Here is a 19037-nt window from a genome sequence, read left to right as displayed (position 1 = left end):
TTTGGCAATCTTCAAGCAGGCTGTTCTGTACCTTTTACTGAGGAGGGGCTTCCGTCTACCATAAAGGCCTGATTGGTGGAGTGTTGCGGAGATGGTTGTCCTTCTGGAAGGTTCTCTCATCTCCACAGAGGAACTCTGGAGCTCTGTCAGAGTGACCATTTGGTTCTTGGTCATCTCCTGACCAAGGCCCTTCTCCCCCGATTGCTCAGTTTGGTAGAGCGGCCAGCTCTAGGAAGAGTCTTGGTTGTTCCAAATTTGATGGAAGCCACTGTGTTCTTTGGGACTTTCAATACTGCAGACATTTTTTGGTACCCTTACCCAGATCTGTGCCTAGACACAACCCTGTCTCGGAGCTCTACAGACAATTCCTTCGACCTCATGGCTTGGTTTTTGCTCTGACATGCACTGTCAACTATGGGACCTTATATAGACAGGTTTGTGCCTTTCCAAATCATGTCCAGCCAAATTGAATTTACCACAGGTGGACTCCAATCAAGCTGTAGAAACAACTCAAGGATGATGAATGAAAACAGAATGCACCTGAGCTCAATTTTGAGTCTCATAGCAAAGGGTCTGAATACTTATGTAAATAAGGTAATTCTGTTTTAAATTTTTATACATTTGCAAAAATTTCTAAAGACCTGTTTTCTCTTTGTCATGATGTGGTATTTTTGTGTAGATTGATGAGGAAAAACATGTATTTAATCCATTTTAAAATAAGGCTGTAACATAACAAAATGTGAAAAAGTTAAGGGGTCTGAATACTTTACAATGCACTCTATGCCTTTGTTTTTACCAGTATGTATCCCAGATAGATAGGCCTACTTGTATTTTGTATATGCCTGCATTATAGGCCTACCCACTTCTTCTGAGACCCAGTTAACCCACCATACACCAGCAACTGTTCAGAGATCAAATATAGAGCCAGTTGTTAGATTGATCCATTCATTGTCACATATGAATTAACATTTATAATAAAAAACATATTTGTATGGAAATGTGAAATATATATAATCAGTGGCAGCAATAGGCCTATATGTAGGAATCATTTATCAAAGTTAAGACAGTGGAAGGTTAGTTAAAGTTATTATGAAGTTATTATTTCAAATTAGGCAAACTATATAAGCAGTTTTGCAGTATTATTTCACATTTTGACATGGTCACAATTTAACATGGTCACAGAGTAAACAATTTTGTATTAGTTCACCAGCGTAGGTGGATGCATTCGCAATGGTTACGATCTGCGCCGCTTGCTTCTGATGAGCAGAAATACAAATGCACTTCATGGGTTTAGATTTTTTAGTGCATAGCCTAGTCTACCCATTCACTGTTATTTGTAGCATAAGCTAATGGAAGGAGAGGTGTAAACATACATAGAGGTAGACTATGCTGTGTAGCCTACTAGTATTTAGGACTCAAGATATGGACGCAACTGTTTTATTCATACTATTGTAGACGGATTTCTATAAACACAATATGCATAGGTCACATTGTTGTTCTCTTCCCCTTTTCCAGACGGTTGTGGTCAACCCCTTACGTCAGTATTGATAACTTTGCCAAACCAAAATCAAGTGCAATTGTCCAGTTAATATCCGGGACTGCACAAATGCATGGATATTCTTTTTTTATGTAGAAAAGAGCACTCGGGGTCCACCGGGATATCATTGCTTTTTAACAAACATATTTGTGTTAGTTCAGTGGACGTTCATGTGTTCATTATTATTTTTGTTCAAGTAGAACGAGTAGCCTTATCGTAAACGTTGTTAGCGAGGGGAATCCAGCCCACATATTTATTGCAGCCGCTGAAAAAAATCTCTTCAATATCCCCAAGATGGCCGCCGATGTGGGATCGATGTTTCAATATTGGAAGAAATTTAATCTACGGCGGCTTCAGGTTAGTGTTATCCTTTACCCTTCTGGTTATATCTGTTCATATAACATTATGTACTTTAAAATTATGTGAAATGTGTAAACTGTGGACGAACGGAGAAAGTAATCGGCGGCATTGCATTGATAGTTATTAGAAATTGATCCTCTTCTGCCTTTGTTCAGTTCAATCATTGATCAGCGATGGAGCACCGACCATAGAGTAGCACAGGCGCACTGTATAGCCTTCGCTCTGCGTTCACCGCTGGGATCAACATCACCGATTTAACCCTTATATTTTTTTATACGATTCTTTCTTTATAGTGCTCATCATGGTGTAGATAGAGAACGGAAACTTTTTATGCCCTCATGAATTTAGCTCCTAGGACGTAACTTTTTACCAGCTTAATGTTTTATTCTATGAGTACATGGTGGTCGTGCATTCTACTGCATCTCTTTAGCGACATTTGGTTCTACTTTATTTTCTATGTATGATAAAAAAATAATTTGTCTTTCGTTTTTTATATAAATCAACTTTGTTTGCACAATTAGATTGATGAAAGTTTTTTCTGTTCATCTGCTAAATAATATTGATCGCTTATTCAAGCCATATAACCAGGCTAATTGATTGTCTGTTTGTTATTTCTCTTTTAGACTATAACACAATCAGAAAACTAGAAGATAGGCTTAGTCTAACTATGATGTTATCATGTAGCCTATTTAGCCTATTGGTCATTCCGGTGGTGCGCGTTGTAACATGCGTGTAAAATGATTATAGTGTGTAGACTATAGATGCAGGCTAAATGCAAAGCGTGTTCAATGATCAATAGTCAGACATCTGAATGATGTTTTTACAAAATAGACAGCCCATATTTTTACTTGGTTATCACAAAGTTGTCAATGATCCAGTCGGTTTTACAAACTTGTCTAGTAAATTGACAAATAGTTTCACAATATATTGCTGACTTCCTATGTAGCATATGTTATAGCATTTATAATGAACCAGTTTCAATAACATTTCGGTAACACTTGACATCACTAAAAAGCCACAGTGTTGATGATGTAATTCGCCTATCTGTGCGTCTCAGTACGAAATAAGGTTTTCTGTTTTCAGCCCGGTTCCCTTATCTCAAGCCGCATTGTGAGCACTAGGCTATTCGGGCAAGGACTGTGTAATTGTATTCCCCGCTAATGTTTGTAAATCAGGCTCGGCCAGCGCAAGGGCACTGTCTGCCGTATGATTGATGTTCTGTAACATGAGAAATGACAGGAGCATGGCAAGTCAGGTCCTGCGGAAAAGCCAACGGAGAAGAAATCAGAGCTGATTGTTATTCTGCCCCCCAATCGCTAGACTACTCATGTAGTCGGGGATCCAAAGGGCGAGTTGAGCTGTGTTGTGTTACGTAGGGGTTCATTCACATCTTGCCTGTTAACCTACAAAATAGCATGCTTTTACATCATTCGTTTGCTGCAACCCTGTATTAGTGGCCAATGTTAGAATCAAATATCCAATGTAAGGACCGCTTTTCAGGTTTCAGCAGACGAATTCAATGAGGAAATTCCATTTTTCCTACCTGAACGAGGTCTGAAAGCTTTTGTGCTAAGATTAGCTCAAAATAAAGTATTTCCAACCAAAAAGATCCAGATATCTATGACAACGTTGAGGAAGGTCACTGATCTTCTGTGTAACATAGTAATTCTAACTTATGTTATTTTTTACTACTACGTTGATAAGTGCATACGTTGATTAGTGCATTGTTGGGTTTAGAGCTGTCAAGAAAGGAATTTCACTGTACTTGTGCACATTACCTTAACTTGAAAACGTAATGTTTATAATGCAAGGTTGAAAAGAAGAACATGTCTAACATGTCGTTTCTGAATAATATTATTCAATAGAAACATCTTGAACATCCCAATGTTGATGTCAGTCATGTTGGAGTTTCTGTAGTGAAGAAAACACTTTAGAATCTGTAGAAATAGCTATAAAACACACACATATATATATATATATATATATATATATATATATATATATATATATATATATATATATATATATATATATATATATATATATATATATACTGCACCTCAATATTAGGAAGGTGTTCTTAATGTTTTGTATACTCAGTATACTGAGTATACAAAACATTAAGAACACCTTCCTAATATTGAGTTGCAGTCACATTTAACAAGTGACATCAATAAGGGATCATATTTTTCACCTGGATTCACCTGGTCAGTCTATGTCATGGAAATAGGTGGTGTCCTTCTACACTCAGTGTATATTGTAGCTCTATACCTACAGTCATTTATGAATTATTCTGTTAATCAACTGTCACTGACAGAAATTATTCACCATAACATGTAGGATGCAATTTATGTCTGTCCAGGGTCAAAATCATCTTATATTTTGTGCATTGCTAGTTTGATGACATGGTTTTCCATAATTGTCAAGGTCGTATTTGCATATTGACAATTTGAAATTCAATTCATTTTATAAAGGATACTAGTGGCAATCTATATCTGGAGATCACCACCAGCAAATGGTAATAAAATATGCTTATAAACTAAGTGAGACATAATTGAAGCTCAGGGGAGATCTTTTAGTTTATTCTTGCTCTTTGGTATACCGATGCCATAGGATAAAAACATGTCACATGGCATGTTACATTATCAGAGTACCTTCCATTGTCGCTTCATTTCAATTCACCATCCTGGTGTCTATTTTAAAGAACATTGCTATGAATCATCTATTCCAGATCAAAGTGTGACATGCCCCTCTGATCACAGACAGACTTTAATCCATCACCCTTTCAGTGCTATTATCAATATCAACAAACAGGATTGTGAAATATACCATGTCTATGAACTAGTTTTCTGTGGCAGAATAGTCTGAGATGAATGATTCATCCACAGCTTTGTAAAAACAGGGCAGGGAAAGTGAGAGCATGGAAGTGGAGTGACCTTGGTTCTCGCTGGCCGCAGGTCACATGGCCATTGCTGCGGTAATCATTCACACCAGCCAGATGGCATTTCTGTTGGCGACCATGGAAAATGACGGGTCAGGAGCTGTCCTGCCAGCTCCTGCCAGGCCCAAGCCAATTCTCAGCCAATAGGGAGAAAGCCCAGGAGATCATTCAGCCAGTAGGGAGCATTCTCAGACCCAAGGTGAGGTCTGACTACAAGAGGACACAGTTTATGAGAAGGTATTACATTGTAATAACATTGTGTATTGTATTCATATATAAAGTCACGCATTAGCTTTCCAAAATAGAATTGAGGAAATATCATGTATTTAGAAGATTATTTCTTTAAAGTAATCAACTATCAATCAGGTACATTTTGAAGTGTAATGCAATGTGGTTTTTCAAAGTTTCAAGTAAGCGTATCCAAATGTACTCACTAACTTTAGTTTAATATCATTACTGTGGTCCCAGTTTATATTCAATTCATTTGAGGATCCCTCTGTTGTCTTAAAGTGATGTAATTCTGTGTTCATTTTATATGGTTTATTAGCAATATGCTTTTTGATGGCATTTTCCAGCCCCATGCATCTCCATTCTCTTCTCTCCATCATTCTCTGAGGGATTGAGTCGAGATCAGGAACAAAAGGCTGTGATTGTTCTACATTTAGCATGACTCAGGCACTCTCGTGTCAGCTCTAATCCACAGACAGAGACAACACTATTGCCAAACAGTGAAATTGCTTTGCATCCTGTGAGCCTGGCTGCTTTCTCTGTACGCCGTTTGCTAGCAGCTCCCGCCCCCTTAAACCCTGCAATCTGAAATTGGCTGTGAAAACAGCTCTCTGTTTCCCTTTCATTCATGCTTTAATACTTTTGTTTTTGTAACATTAGGCGCTACCATAATCTAATCATTTTCCTGAAATGCCAGGTCTAGGGCACTATAGGGTTGAAAGGAGGGTTAGGATTTGTGTCCTGAGAAAATGAGTGATCTATAAAGGAGGAGAGGGGGGAATAGCTCCTGAGGCATCCATTGATAGCCTCAACAACAAACAGCATGGGCAACCCAGGGAGGCAGCATGGGTGGAGACAGAGCCCCAGGGTATGCAATGAGAAAATGCACACAAAGACAGACACACTCTTGCACACACATACACCTGTGCACTTTTTTCTATATATATTTTATTTAACCAGGCAAGTCGGTTAATTACAATGACGGCCTACCCCGGTCAAACCCTAACCCGGACGATGCTGGGCCAATTGTACGCTGCTCTATGGTACTCCCAATCACCAATCACGGCCAGTTGTGATACAGCCTGGAATCGAACCAAGGTCTGTAGTGACGCCTCTAGCACTGAGATGCAGTGGTTTAACTGCTGCGCCACTCGGGAGCCCCACTTACCTCCTCCATCGGGTACATATTAATCACGTAAGGACAGCCATACTCGTGCACGCAAGGTAATGCAGATGTGCAGTTTTTTATTGACTTACTCCCACATACAAACACATGCAGAGGCAGAGATGGATGCTAAGCTTTGAAGCCAACCTCAAATGCTAAACAAAATGTTACTAGAGTAAGGGGAAGATATGTCCATCCCTTTGGAGCTGTCACTGCAATCTCCTCTTTGACTGGCCTCTCTCAAAAGGCCTCAGTGGATCAAGCATCATTTTAAAAAGCAGTGGGACATAAGCTGCAGCATCACCACCACAGGTCTGCGTTGCATCCCGTACCCTGCTAGATAAACATTCTTCCAACATGCTTTCACACCTCCTCCTCATTGGGAGATATCAGAAGGTTAACGTCTGTCATGGTCTCGTTTACCATAAGCCCCTCTCTTATTCTTTGACAGCGAATACAAAGCAAATAAGAATATAGACAGCTTTTACAGGACTAGCTGGGGTAAATTGAGTTGTGAAATCCAGGAGCCATAACCCGGGTACATAAAATGCAGGCAACATGAGAGAGAGAAGTGAAACTGACTTCAGCATTAAGCTGTTTAACCTCTATGTAGCATTAGTGGTAGAGACTTCAAAGCAGATGCTTCAGCATTTGGAATGGAATGACAAATGGGTTTAGAGACAGCTACGGTGAGCATTCCCACAGAAAGAGTAGACCTGCCATTAATGTCAGCTTAATCATGTTGACCTTCCTTCAAGCAGATTTCCATAGCCGCCATCCACAGGCATTTTGCCTCATTCATCTCCCTGTTTGCAGAATAAGTACACTCGGTTTGTTATGGGTGTGTGTGAGGATGTCTTTGTAATGATGATAAGTTCGTGCTTTCACTAAACTCGGAAGTAGGCTTTCTTTTTTCAACGGTGTGAGACCATTTCTAACAAGGATCTACATTTGGATATTATTAATATTAAGAATCATAGATTAGTTTCTGATCGTCTGTTCGTGACCCTTGGGATTCTCTTCCGGTGTCTCACCCTCTGCTTTAGCATTCAGACCTACCTAAAAGCCCTATCCTATCCAAAGCCTGCACCCCAATCATTCAGCAGTAATCCCCATTTGGTAGTTGACAGTGCTTTCTCGCAAAAGGCATGATCTATTTCATGTTCCTGTTTATTTTATTCCACTGCTCCTAGACTGAAGCAATTTCATTGCAGGAGTAAATAACCAGGTTTAACAAAACTTCAGGGACACATTACTCTGCAGGAGGCATGCTCTTCTTCCTTAGCACTGCGTCAGGCAAGCGGGCGAGGGGAGACGGAGGATTCAGGGGAGAGGTAATGGCTCATCGGTATGGGTATAAATCTGTGTCCTCTCTCCCTGCTGACAGCCAGTCCCCTGCCCAGCGAGTCCATATTGAGCGGTGTCTCTACAGTGGCCCCTCTTTATTTGTTTTGACTGTGACGGCATTGCAGACGTATTGAACACCAAGCCTTTCTTTTTCATTTTACTGAGCTTATATTGAATCCCCTCAATTCTCCTCCGTTCTCTCTCTCGTTCCCTCTCTCGTCCCTATTCCACCCTTCCCCTGCTGAATTTGGCAGGGCTTCAGTGGCTTTAATTCATTCCCTCTATTGTCCATTTTGTCCTTCAGGGATAAAAAAAGAAGGAACCCTGGTTTTTGTGTGAGAGCTGGGCTTTGTATGGTGTATGATGTGTGCTGGTGATGCTGGCGGGCCTGTTCTGTTGTGCAGCAGAGGTGAGCGTAGTGTGAAGGGTGCTCCTGGGCCCCTAAGCTCATGAGATCAATGCTTCCCTGCTCTTCTCAAGGGTCTCTATGGGGATCCCGGGGCTCTTATTATATGTCTTTGCTCAAAGTGTTTACTGGAGAGGAGGGATACGGTGGGCTCTGTGTTGTACATCTTTCTAGGGCCCATTTGTCCTCATTTCAACAGGAGAGGGAAGACCTGAGAAAAGATGGTCCCTCTCTTTCAATGGTTCTTTTGAGAATCCAAACTGTGTTTGTTATCGCTAAGCAGATGTCCTCCATTTTATAGAAATAATACAAAAGGTGGGTTACAGCAAAAACAGATGGATCAGGCTTGTTATGTTAGCCAGTCCTGTCTTTGTGCAGCTGCTACCCCCGCTCCAGTTAATTACTATCTTATTCATCTCCAACAATGGGAGCAGGATGGAATAAATCTGAGAAGAGTTCTGCTTTTTTACTACGAAAGGTGCAGACTGGGACCGTGAAGCGAGCGAGTGGCTTTAAGAGGAACAGTTTATCATTTTTAATGGAGAGGAACAGGAAGTGTAGACATGAAGCGCTGCTCTATGATTAATACACCACCTCACTCGAGAAAAAGAGAGACCAAGTCTATCTCTCCATCCAGGCTACTGTTTCCCTGACGCCACTACTGCTCTTGACGTATCTCTTCTTTGGTGATTTCTGCTTTTTATAAATTCATGAGGAAAATGCATTTGTCTTGTCGCTGAACTTCCATCTAAGTAACAGTTAACATGGGAGGAGATATCTTTCTGCTACTCGCCATACAAATGTAAACTAAACAATAGGGTCTTTCATTCATTCGTTCATTCATTGGGTCCTTGATTGATGTCTTGCTCTGTCTATGATCATTGATGGGTTTTAAGATGTATGCGCTTTAGTGGGTAAATGGAGACTCAACTTAGACTGATTGCCCCCTCACATTTGGCTCCTTTACCTTTTTCTAATTGATTGTTTTTGGCCTAAGTAGTTGAACAACAGACCGCAAATGTACATGAAAAAAAGTGAATGTGTTTCATAAGGATTTATTTATAGTGTGTTTCCTTAATGATCTGACTGATGAAGTCACTATGTCCTGAGGGATAAAAGAGAGCAATGTCCCAGAGATCAGTTCTGCCCCCACATAGCCATGCTCCCCGCTCCCCATTCCACACGCCTTCGTTTCCATGCAACCACTTCTTTTGGAATCGCAACTGATGTCGTTCTTCTGTTGTCACTTTCTAATTTATTTTGGTGGCGGAGGACGTTGGGGGTATTGATTGTGTGTTGCGACTGTGTTAGCAGCTCTGCGCGTGTGTAAAGTAGGCCCTAAGGCAGTCTCTCTTTCTGCTAGTTTCAAGGTGGCTCCTGAACTCTCTAATCGGAATTAAATATGCAATCTTTCATGGCAACAGGGTCACTGTTTTTGCATTATAATGTGGTCACAGACTCCCCCCCCCAGTTAAAACAAAGGGACTGTTCAGGCATTTTGAATCGTAATTAAAAATAAAATAAAGGAGAAGAAGAACAAAGAGCAGAATTGAATCGCTCCTTTTCAATTTCCCATGTTAGTCTCTTACTGCATTCTCCTATAGCTTTTCCTCTTTTTCCAGATTCATTTTTATATATTATCTCTCTCTTGCTCCCTCTCTCTCTTGCTCCCTCTCTCTCTTGCTCGCTCCCTCTCTCCCTCTCTTGCTCCCTCCCTCTCTCCCTCTCTCCCTGTCTCCCTCCCTCCCTCCCTCGCTCCCTCCCTCCCTCTCTCTCTCGCTACCTCCCTCCCTCTCGCTCTCTCTCCCTCCCTCTCGCTTTTGCTCCCTCTCTCGCTCCCTCTCTGGCTCACTCGCTCGCTCACTCCCGCTCTCGCTCTCTCACTCCCTCTCTCACTCTCTCTCTCTCGCTACCTCTCTCGCTCTCTCTCTCTCTCTCTCTCTCTCTCTCTCTCTCTCTCTCTCTCTCTCTCTCTCTCTCTCTCTCTCTCACTACCTCTCTCGCTCTCTCTCTCTCTCTCTCTCTCTCTCTCTCTCTCTCTCTCTCTCTCTCTCTCCTCTGCGGTTTTCCCCAGACAGGTTCTACAGTGTTTTAGAGGGGATGGATTTAATTGCTCTGTGGGGATTGGTTGGCTGTACCGGGCTCGGCTGTTTAATTAGTGTACCCTGCCGGGATTGGTTTAATGCTTCATGATCTTGAAATTGTCTGATTGTTCAGCCCTCAGGGGACTCTCTCTGCCTACGTAGGCCAGCAGGTTTAGCTAAACGTTGCTCCAGGCTTCTGCAGGATGGGGCTGGAGGAAGAAAACCCCGAAGAGAAGAGCAGGAATATGGAGGTTTAAACCTAAGGGCCATGGCCTTTATTATGACACCAGTGGACCTACTGCTGAACAGGGCAGCATTTAAGGCGCATCCCTTACCCTAGGTGCTCTCTCTCCTCACATTAAGAGTTGTAGCTTTAGGCAGCATGACCGTCTTTGCTCAGAGGATGAGTTCATGTTGCTCTCAAATTGCATGTGTGTGCAAAATATGGAGTGACTGAGGAATTTTGTGGTGGATGAATGTTATATACAGTGTATATATATGTAGCACATGCTCATTATCCATAGCCATACTACACACAAGACAACTGTGATTTACACCACATATTTACAACTTTTTTGCAATGCTTGGGTATAAAATGTGTGTTTAGGACACATTTGACATTGGTTGTTGTATTTTGTCTATTACTGTTTTCCCAGTGTTTTGAATGTTGATCTTGCGTCTCCCCCACCTTTCTCTTTGTTGTGACATCGCCATCAGGAGAGCCCACGTGGATCTCTTGAGTTATGTGTAGAGTCACTGACGGAAAGAGATGTGGAAATTGCATTTGTGTAAATGGGAGAGATGTGTGTCCTGTATAGCCTGGGGTGCCCTTGGTTGGGTTCAATCATGGCAGGGATGTTGACCTCAACAGTAAATGTTCTTGGCATCAGATGCAGGGTAAGCAGAGAGCGCATGCAGTGGCAGAGACTGGGCGTAAATAGGCCTATATCTATTGAAGGCTGAAGTCATTCCGCTTCATCTCTCTCTCTCTCTCTCTCTCTCTGTCTCTCTCTGTCTCTCTCTCTTTCTCTCTCTCTCTCAAAGAACTCAACCTTGAATCTCTTTTGGATGATATTAGAAATATGCCGCACAACACCAGCCTGGACTTTATTGTCTATTTGTCCTCTCAATTGACAATGGCTTGATGCTTGAGTACACTATACCTTTCATCTGGGAGCAGTCCGTTTGGGAATATGAACACACTCCCCTCTCTGCCGTTGCTACTTTGACTTGATATGTGCTTTGCTGTTGTTGATCGGCTAATCTCAGGAATACACGGAGGGGGGGGTTGTAGTCTCCACTGGCTGTTTCTCCTGTAGTTGCTCATCCCTTAGAGAGGGAGAGGGCGGGATGCACTGGAACATGGTCGCCAAGGTGATAGATAGAACTCATGGTGATGGGACGGTTGCCAAAAGTGTACCCCACCCTTGTGCCTCACCCTCTCGCCCTGATTACTGAATGACTCTCTGCCGCGGTGGGGGTGCCACTCTAGCTGTTTTAATTGTCTGCGTGATGATAAGGGGGTAAGTGTATGGAGTCAGTAATCAAGGGGTTTGCCCAGGCGAGCTTTTGAATTCCTCCTAGTGAACATCATTTGAAGAGTTATCCTCTAATTTGATTTATTCAGTTATGTTTGATATGAAGTGAACTCTCTCTACAGCTGAGTGATTTTTGTTTAGATAGCGTGTGGCGGTAGACGGCACCATTAAAACATATTGCAAATACCAATAGAAATCATCATCAGCCGGTCATTGTTTCGTTCGGCTTATGTGTTGGCTGAAATATGAAAGGGAGGATGCACCCAGTGTAACCATGTGTGGATCCATGGCAACAGTCAATAACACCAGCTTATTATAAATGCCCCCAAAGAGTTAATGTTCTGGCACCGGTTTTCCTTTAGAGATAAAAGTATTAGTGGACCTTGGCCTCACTGCCCATAGCCTTTTGGGCAGGGTGTGAACCCGGCGTCCGTCTAGACGTGCAGCATCATTAACCCGCTGTGACCTCAGCCACTGATGAATTCGCTCTCACATCCCCTGCAGCCCTGTGCTATGGCCCCTCCTCCCCTCCTCCCTCCGCTGGGACCCAGGGCTCCTCTGGACTGGCCATTAGAGCCACTACCCTCCTCTGCCACGCATAAATAGACGTGGTGGCCGTAGCCTCTACTAGACTGCTGAATAATTCAGGGCGTCTGGGCCGTGTCTGGTCCCAGGGCGCTAAGGGACGTGTGCTGCTGGGGTGCAGGGTGCAGTGGGCTGTGTGGAGGTGCAGGGGCTAATGACAGGTCTGCCTCTATGTCAGCTGCTGACCCCCCCCCCCCCACCACCACCACCACCACCACTACGCCAACTCCACCCTATGAAAGAATTCTGTTCAGTTGATTAGATTTTTTCGAAATGGATCAATTTTTAATCAGCTTAGCATCTGACTACGGTCAATACCATTGTTGCTGGGAGACAGTTGCCAGACAGCCATCTTTATTTACAGGAATGTTTTATTTTATTTTACTGTATGCAGATCCAGAGACAGAAAACGGCTAAGTCAGGCCGTGCACCACTGCAGCAAATCTACCTCTCTCCAGTTTTCCATATTAAAGGTGTAGTAGGGTGTCTATTTCTGTAGGAAAACACAGTAGTGGACAATCATTATTATATGTGTGTGTCCAATAGAGGTCTTTATCATATCTGCCTTGGCTTCTCTCACCCATTTGCATGCGCATAAACATTGAGTAGGACTGAGGAGCCAGCGAACTAGCTGTAATATTGCCATCAAATTTTAATAGAGCCATGGGGAGACTCTTAACATGTTAAATAACGAGGCCTATAAACCCGATGTTCAATGCCCACTCCACAACTGCTGTCAGAATCTAGTGATGACTCAATATCTACAGAGAAATACGAGTCCTTTTTCATTTCGTTTGCTCTTTTATTATCACTCTTCTCAATTGCTCTCAAATATCGCCTGTGTCTCAGTTTAAAGATGCTTCAGCATAATTCATTATTAAAGTACACATATTGTATTTAAATAAGGCATTGTGCAAAGATGAACAATAGTTGGTATCCCTTTAAAAGGTTCCTTTCTTACTGACTTGGGAAGTTGTTTTTGAGTTTTTATGAAACGGTTGTTTTCCTCTATTCACTCTCTGATTCTACAACTGTGGAAGCCGGGCTTTTGAATTCCACGTTGATTGCATGCCTGGTTTTCTTTTAAAACCTTCTAACTTATTACTTTTGTACCACTCTTGAGACATCATTATTTCTTTTGAATCAGACATGACTAAAAATGGACTCTCAGGAAAGGTGCCTTCAGAAAGTTTATTTATTTATTTTATTTTTATTTTACCTTTATTTAACCAGGTAGGCAAGTTGAGAGAGAACAAGTTCTCATTTGCAACTGCGACCTGGCCAAGATAAAGCTTAGCAGTGTGAACAGACAACACAGAGTTACACATGGAGTAAACAATTAACAAGTCAATAACACAGTACAAAAAAAGGCGAGTCTATATACATTGTGTGCAAAAGGCATGAGGAGGTAGGCGAATAATTACACTTTTGCAGATTAGCACTGGAGTGATAAATGATCAGATGGTCATGTACAGGTAGAGATACTGGTGTGCAAAAGAGCAGAAAAGTAAATAAATAAAAACAGTGTGGGGATGAGGTAGGTGAAAATGGGTGGGCTATTTACCAATAGACTATGTACAGCTGCAGCGATCGGTTAGCTGCTCAGATAGCACATGTTTGAAGTTGGTGAGGGAGAGAAAAGTCTCCAACTTCAGGGATTTTTGCAATTCATTCCAGTCACAGGCAGCAGAGTACTGGAACGAAAGGCGGCCAAATGAGGTGTTGGCTTTAGGGATGATCAGTGAGATACACCTGCTGGAGCGCGTGCTACGGATGGGTGTTGCCATCGTGACCAGTGAACTGAGATAAGGCGGAGCTTTACCTAGCATGGACTTGTAGATGACCTGGAGCCAGTGGGTCTGGCGACGAATATGTAGCGAGGGCCAGCCGACTAGAGCATACAAGTCGCAGTGGTGGGTGGTATAAGGTGCTTTAGTGACAAAACGGATGGCACTGTGATAAACTGCATCCAGTTTGCTGAGTAGAGTGTTGGAGGCAATTTTGTAGATGACATCGCCGAAGTCGAGGATCGGTAGAATAGTCAGTTTTACTAGGGTAAGTTTGGCGGCGTGAGTGAAGGAGGCTTTGTTGCGGAATAGAAAGCCGACTCTTGATTTGATTTTCGATTGGAGATGTTTGATATGAGTCTGGAAGGAGAGTTTACAGTCTAGCCAGACACCTAGGTACTTATAGGTGTCCACATATTCAAGGTCGGAACCGTCCAGGGTGGTGTATTCACACCTCTTGACTTTTTCCGAATGTTGTTGTGTTACATCCTGAATGTAGATGTTGTGTAACTGTCCTACACACTATACCCCATCATGTCAAAGTGGAATTATGTTTTTAGAATTCTTTACAAGTTAATAAAAAAGGAAAAGCTGAAATGTCTTCAGTCAATATGTATTCAACCCATTTGTTATGGCTAAATAAGTTCAAGAGTCAAAATTAGCTTAACAAGTCACATAATAAGTTGCATGGACTCATTCTGTTTTTTGAATGTCTACCTCATCTCTGTACCCCACACATACAATTATCTGTAAGATCCCTCAGTCGAGCAGTGAACACAGATTCAACCACAAAGACCAGAGAGGTTTTCCAATGCCTCGCAAAAAAGGGCACCTATTGGTATATACAGTTGAAGTCGGAAGTTTACATACACCTTAGCCAAATACATTTTTAACTCAGTTTTTCACAATTCCTGACATTTAATTCCTCTCTTAGGTCAGTTAGGATCACCACTTTATTTTAAGAATGTGAAATGTCAGAATAATAGTAGAGAGAATGATTTATTTCAGCTTTTATTTCTTTCATCACATTCCTGTGGGTCAGAAGTTTACATACACTCAATTAGTATTTTGTATCATTGCCTTTAAATTGCTTAACTTGGGTCAAACATTTCAGGTAGCCTTCCACAAGCTTCCCACAATAAGTTGGGTGAATTTTAGCCCATTCCACTTGACAGAGCTGGTGTAACTGAGTCAGGTTTGTAGGCCTCCTTTCTCGCACACACTTTTTCAGTTCTGCCCACACATTTTCTATGGGATTGAGGTCAGGGCTTTGTGATGGCCAATCCAATACCTTGACTTTGTTGTCCTTAAGCCATTTTTCCACAACTTTGGAAGTATGCTTGGGGTCATTGTCCATTTGGAAGACCCATTTGCGACCAAGCTTTAACTTCCTGACTGATGTCTTGAGATATTGCTTCAATATATCCACATAATTGTCCTGCCTCATGATGCCATCTATTTTTGAAGCACACCAGTCCTTCCTGCAGCAAAGCACCCCCACAACATGATGCTGCCACCCCCGTGCTTCACGGTTGGGATGGTGTTCTTCAGCTTGCAAGCCTCCCCCATTTCCTCCAAACATAACGATGGTCATTATGACCAACCAGTTCTATTTTTGTTTCATCAGACCAGAGGACATTTCTCCAAAAAGTACAATCTTTGTCCCCATGTGCAGTTGCAAACCATAGTCTCACTTTTTTTACGACGGTTTGGAGGAATGGCTTCTTCCTTGCTGAGTGGACAGGTTATGTCGATATAGGACTCGTTTTACTGTGTTATAGATACTTTTGTACCTGTTTCCTCCAGCATCTTCACAAGGTCCTTTGCTATTGTTCTGGGATTGATTTGCACTTTTCTCACCAAAGTACGTTCATCTCTAGGAGACGGAACGCATCTCCTTCCTGAGCGGTATGACGGCTGCGTGGTCCCATGGTGTTTATATCTGCGTACTATTGTTTGTGGAGATGAACGTGGCACCTTCAGGTGTTTTGAAATTGATCCCAAGGATGAACCAGACTTGTGGAGGTCTAGAATTCTGAGGTCTTGGCTGATTTCTTTTGATTTTCCCATGATGTCAAGCAAATAGGCACTGAGTTTGAAGGTAGGCCTTGAAATATATCCACAGGTACACCTCCAATTGACTCAAATTATGTCAATTAGCCTATCAGAAGCTTCTAAAGCCATGATATAATTTTCAGGAATTTTCCAAGCTGTTTAAAGGCACAGTCAACTTAGTGTATGTAAACTTCTGACCCACTGGAATTGTGATACAGTGAATTATAACTGAAATAATCTGTCCGTAAACAATTGTTGGAAAAATTACTTTTGTCATGCACAAAGTAGATGTCCTAACCGACTTGCCAAAAGTATAGTTTATTAACAAGAAATGTGTGGAGTGGTTGAAAAACTAGTTTTAATGACTCGTAAAACTTCCGACTTCAACTGTAGGTAAAAAGAAAAAGATAGGAGGTTATAGGGGAAAACTGAGTTACTCCACAATACTAACCTAAATGACAGAGTGAAAAGAAGGAAGCCTGTACAGAATGCAAAATATTCCAACACCGGCATCCTGTTTTCAATAAGGCACTAAAGTAAAACTACAAACAATGTGGCAAATAAATCAACTTTTTGTCTTGAGGCAAATGTTTGGGGAAAATCCAACACAACACATCACTGAGTACCACTCTTCATATTTTCAAGCATGGTGGTGGCTGCATCATGTTATGGGTATGCTTGTCATCGGCAAGTCCGGAATATAGCTAAGCACAGGCAAAATCCTAGAGGAAAACCTGGTTAAGTCTGCTAACAACAGACACTGGGAGACAAATTCACCTTTCAGCAGGACAATAACCTAAAAGGCCAAATATACACTGGAGTTGCTTACCAAGACGACATTGAATGTCCCTGATTGGCCTATTTACAGTTTTGACTTAAACCAGCTTGAAAATCTATGGAGACACTTGAAAATGGCTGCCTAGCAATGATCAACAACCAACTTGACAGAACTTGAATTTTTTTTTTAACAATGATGTGCAAATATTGTACAATCCAGGTGTGTAAAGCTCTTAGACTCACAGCTGTAATCACTGCCAAAGAGGATTCTAACATGTATTTTTTATTTTTTTATCTTTATTTAACCAGGCAAGTCAGTTAAGAACAAATTCTTATTTTCAATGACGGCCTGGGAACAGTGGGTTAACTGCCTGTTCAGGGGCAGAACGACAGATTTGTACCTTGTCAGCTCGGGGGTTTGAACTCGCAACCTTCTGGTTACTAGTCCAATGCTCTAACCACTAGGCTACCCTATTAACTCAGGGGTATGAATACTTATGCAAATAAGATATTTCTTTATTTCATTTTCAATACATTTTCAAAACTGTCAAACAACAGGTTTTCACTTTGTCATTATGGGGTATTGTGTGTATTGTGTATTTGTTTTTGATTTCATCCATTTTGAAATCAGCCTGTAGCACAACAAAATGCGGAATAAGTCGGTATGAATACTTTCTGAAGGCACTATGTTCAAGATACATTCTCAGTATCCACAGTATTTGAATAGCATCTATCTAACATGCTGCTGACTATCAATTAGATTGTCAATTTCCATTTGTACACACTCTAGAGCACACTGTGTCTCTTCCCACCATGTCACTGCTGATATTTGGTTCCTCTCTTGTGCACCAGCAGTGCGTCTCCATTGTCTGTTTGTCTGCTTAATATGCAAAGGCTTTCATTCAGGGAGTCATTTTGGACCAGTGTAAACGAACAGGCCACAATGATTAGCTGAGGCTGGGAAGCAAGTGTCCATCAGTGCATCTAAGTACATTTTGAGCTCATCAACCCTCAGGGCCGGCCCTGAGACCGGTCTGTCAGGTCCACAAGAGCATTCTTCAGACACACTGTTTTTTCAAATTCCTAAACATTGCCATAAGTTTAAATATAAAAGTGAATCTACTCAAAAGGGATATTTGCATAGTTACTTTCATGCATGCATTAAGAGTCTAATAAATGCCTTCAGTACATTAAATAAATCTTTGATTCATACATGTACAGTATGGATATGCCTGCTTTAGATGGCTGGATTGATTCATTGATTACCTAGCTTTTTACCAGTGAGAAGCATTTCTACAAAAGATACAAACACAGTACATTGTCATAGCAACAGCATGTGAATGCGTTAGACAGTAGAGGGTCAGGTGGTTTTTGGATTTCTTGCCAATGGTGATGTTTTTTCATAATATCAATAAGAGAGGAGCCAGTGCCTGAATTTACAGCAAAATAGTAAATTTGTCTGAATTTACACTGCTGTTTTGTTATTTTTTTCTATATATGTTTACAAATCGTGCTTCAGGGTGGCACCATAAACGTCCACAGGAAAATATCAGCCTTATTTATTGGAACATTTTAGCTTCAGTTCAATAGCAGTAGTCTGAGGGCTGGGATACTGAGGGTCTCTCTGGAGGAGGAGGAGCCTGGCTTGGCCTCAGCTCCACTGACAAGATCTTATTTACCGTCCAGATCTATGACTCATTTCATGTACTTAATGGTAAAGCACTGAGATTTCTGGAAGGGAACGGGACAGTGGGGAATCCCCCAGGAGACACACTGATTGAACCTCTTCTCCCCTGGCCTGCTTCTGGCTGCCTGGCTGCAGCAGGTATAACGGAGCTGGAACATATATGAGCCATTTCTGAGAAGATGGGAAGAGCATTTGACTGCAGATGAGGAAGTCCATATTTCTGGCAGATATGGACAGCTGATTTCTCATCTAATAAAGCAGAGGGTTGTAAAAATCGGATGGGTTAATGGTGGGCTGCAGTGACCCCAGCAGTGCTAACAATGCATTGGCTAACTGGGCTGTCTGAGTTTGGGGTGTAGGGATGGGTGGATGACCACTGGACAGAATGCCCTACTACCTGCCATTGTTAAAGTCGTGTGTTTAGGCTACTATCTCCTCTGGTGGGCTTTCATTTCTGCAGACTGCAGGCCTCTCATCTGCACTATAAAATAAGGTCTTTGGATGATTGACTTTGTCTCATTGTTCTGGTCGTTTCATGGA

At 41.8% G+C, this 19037-nt stretch overlaps 1 protein-coding gene across 1 annotated transcript in view; it reads left to right on the top strand.

The window, feature by feature from the left end:
• Positions 1-1831: 1831 nt before the first annotated feature.
• The window catches only part of LOC135514214 (homeobox protein cut-like 2), a 128486-nt gene continuing 111280 nt past the window's right edge, over positions 1832-19037 (top strand). Inside the window, 1 exon segment of the mRNA XM_064937530.1 lies at positions 1832-1894. Within this exon segment, the coding sequence (XP_064793602.1) occupies positions 1832-1894 (63 nt within the window).

This window comes from Oncorhynchus masou, chromosome 25 (genome assembly GCF_036934945.1).
Source record: "Oncorhynchus masou masou isolate Uvic2021 chromosome 25, UVic_Omas_1.1, whole genome shotgun sequence".
Classification (NCBI taxonomy): Eukaryota; Metazoa; Chordata; class Actinopteri; order Salmoniformes; family Salmonidae; genus Oncorhynchus; species Oncorhynchus masou.
This window is presented reverse-complemented; position numbering and strand designations above follow the sequence as displayed.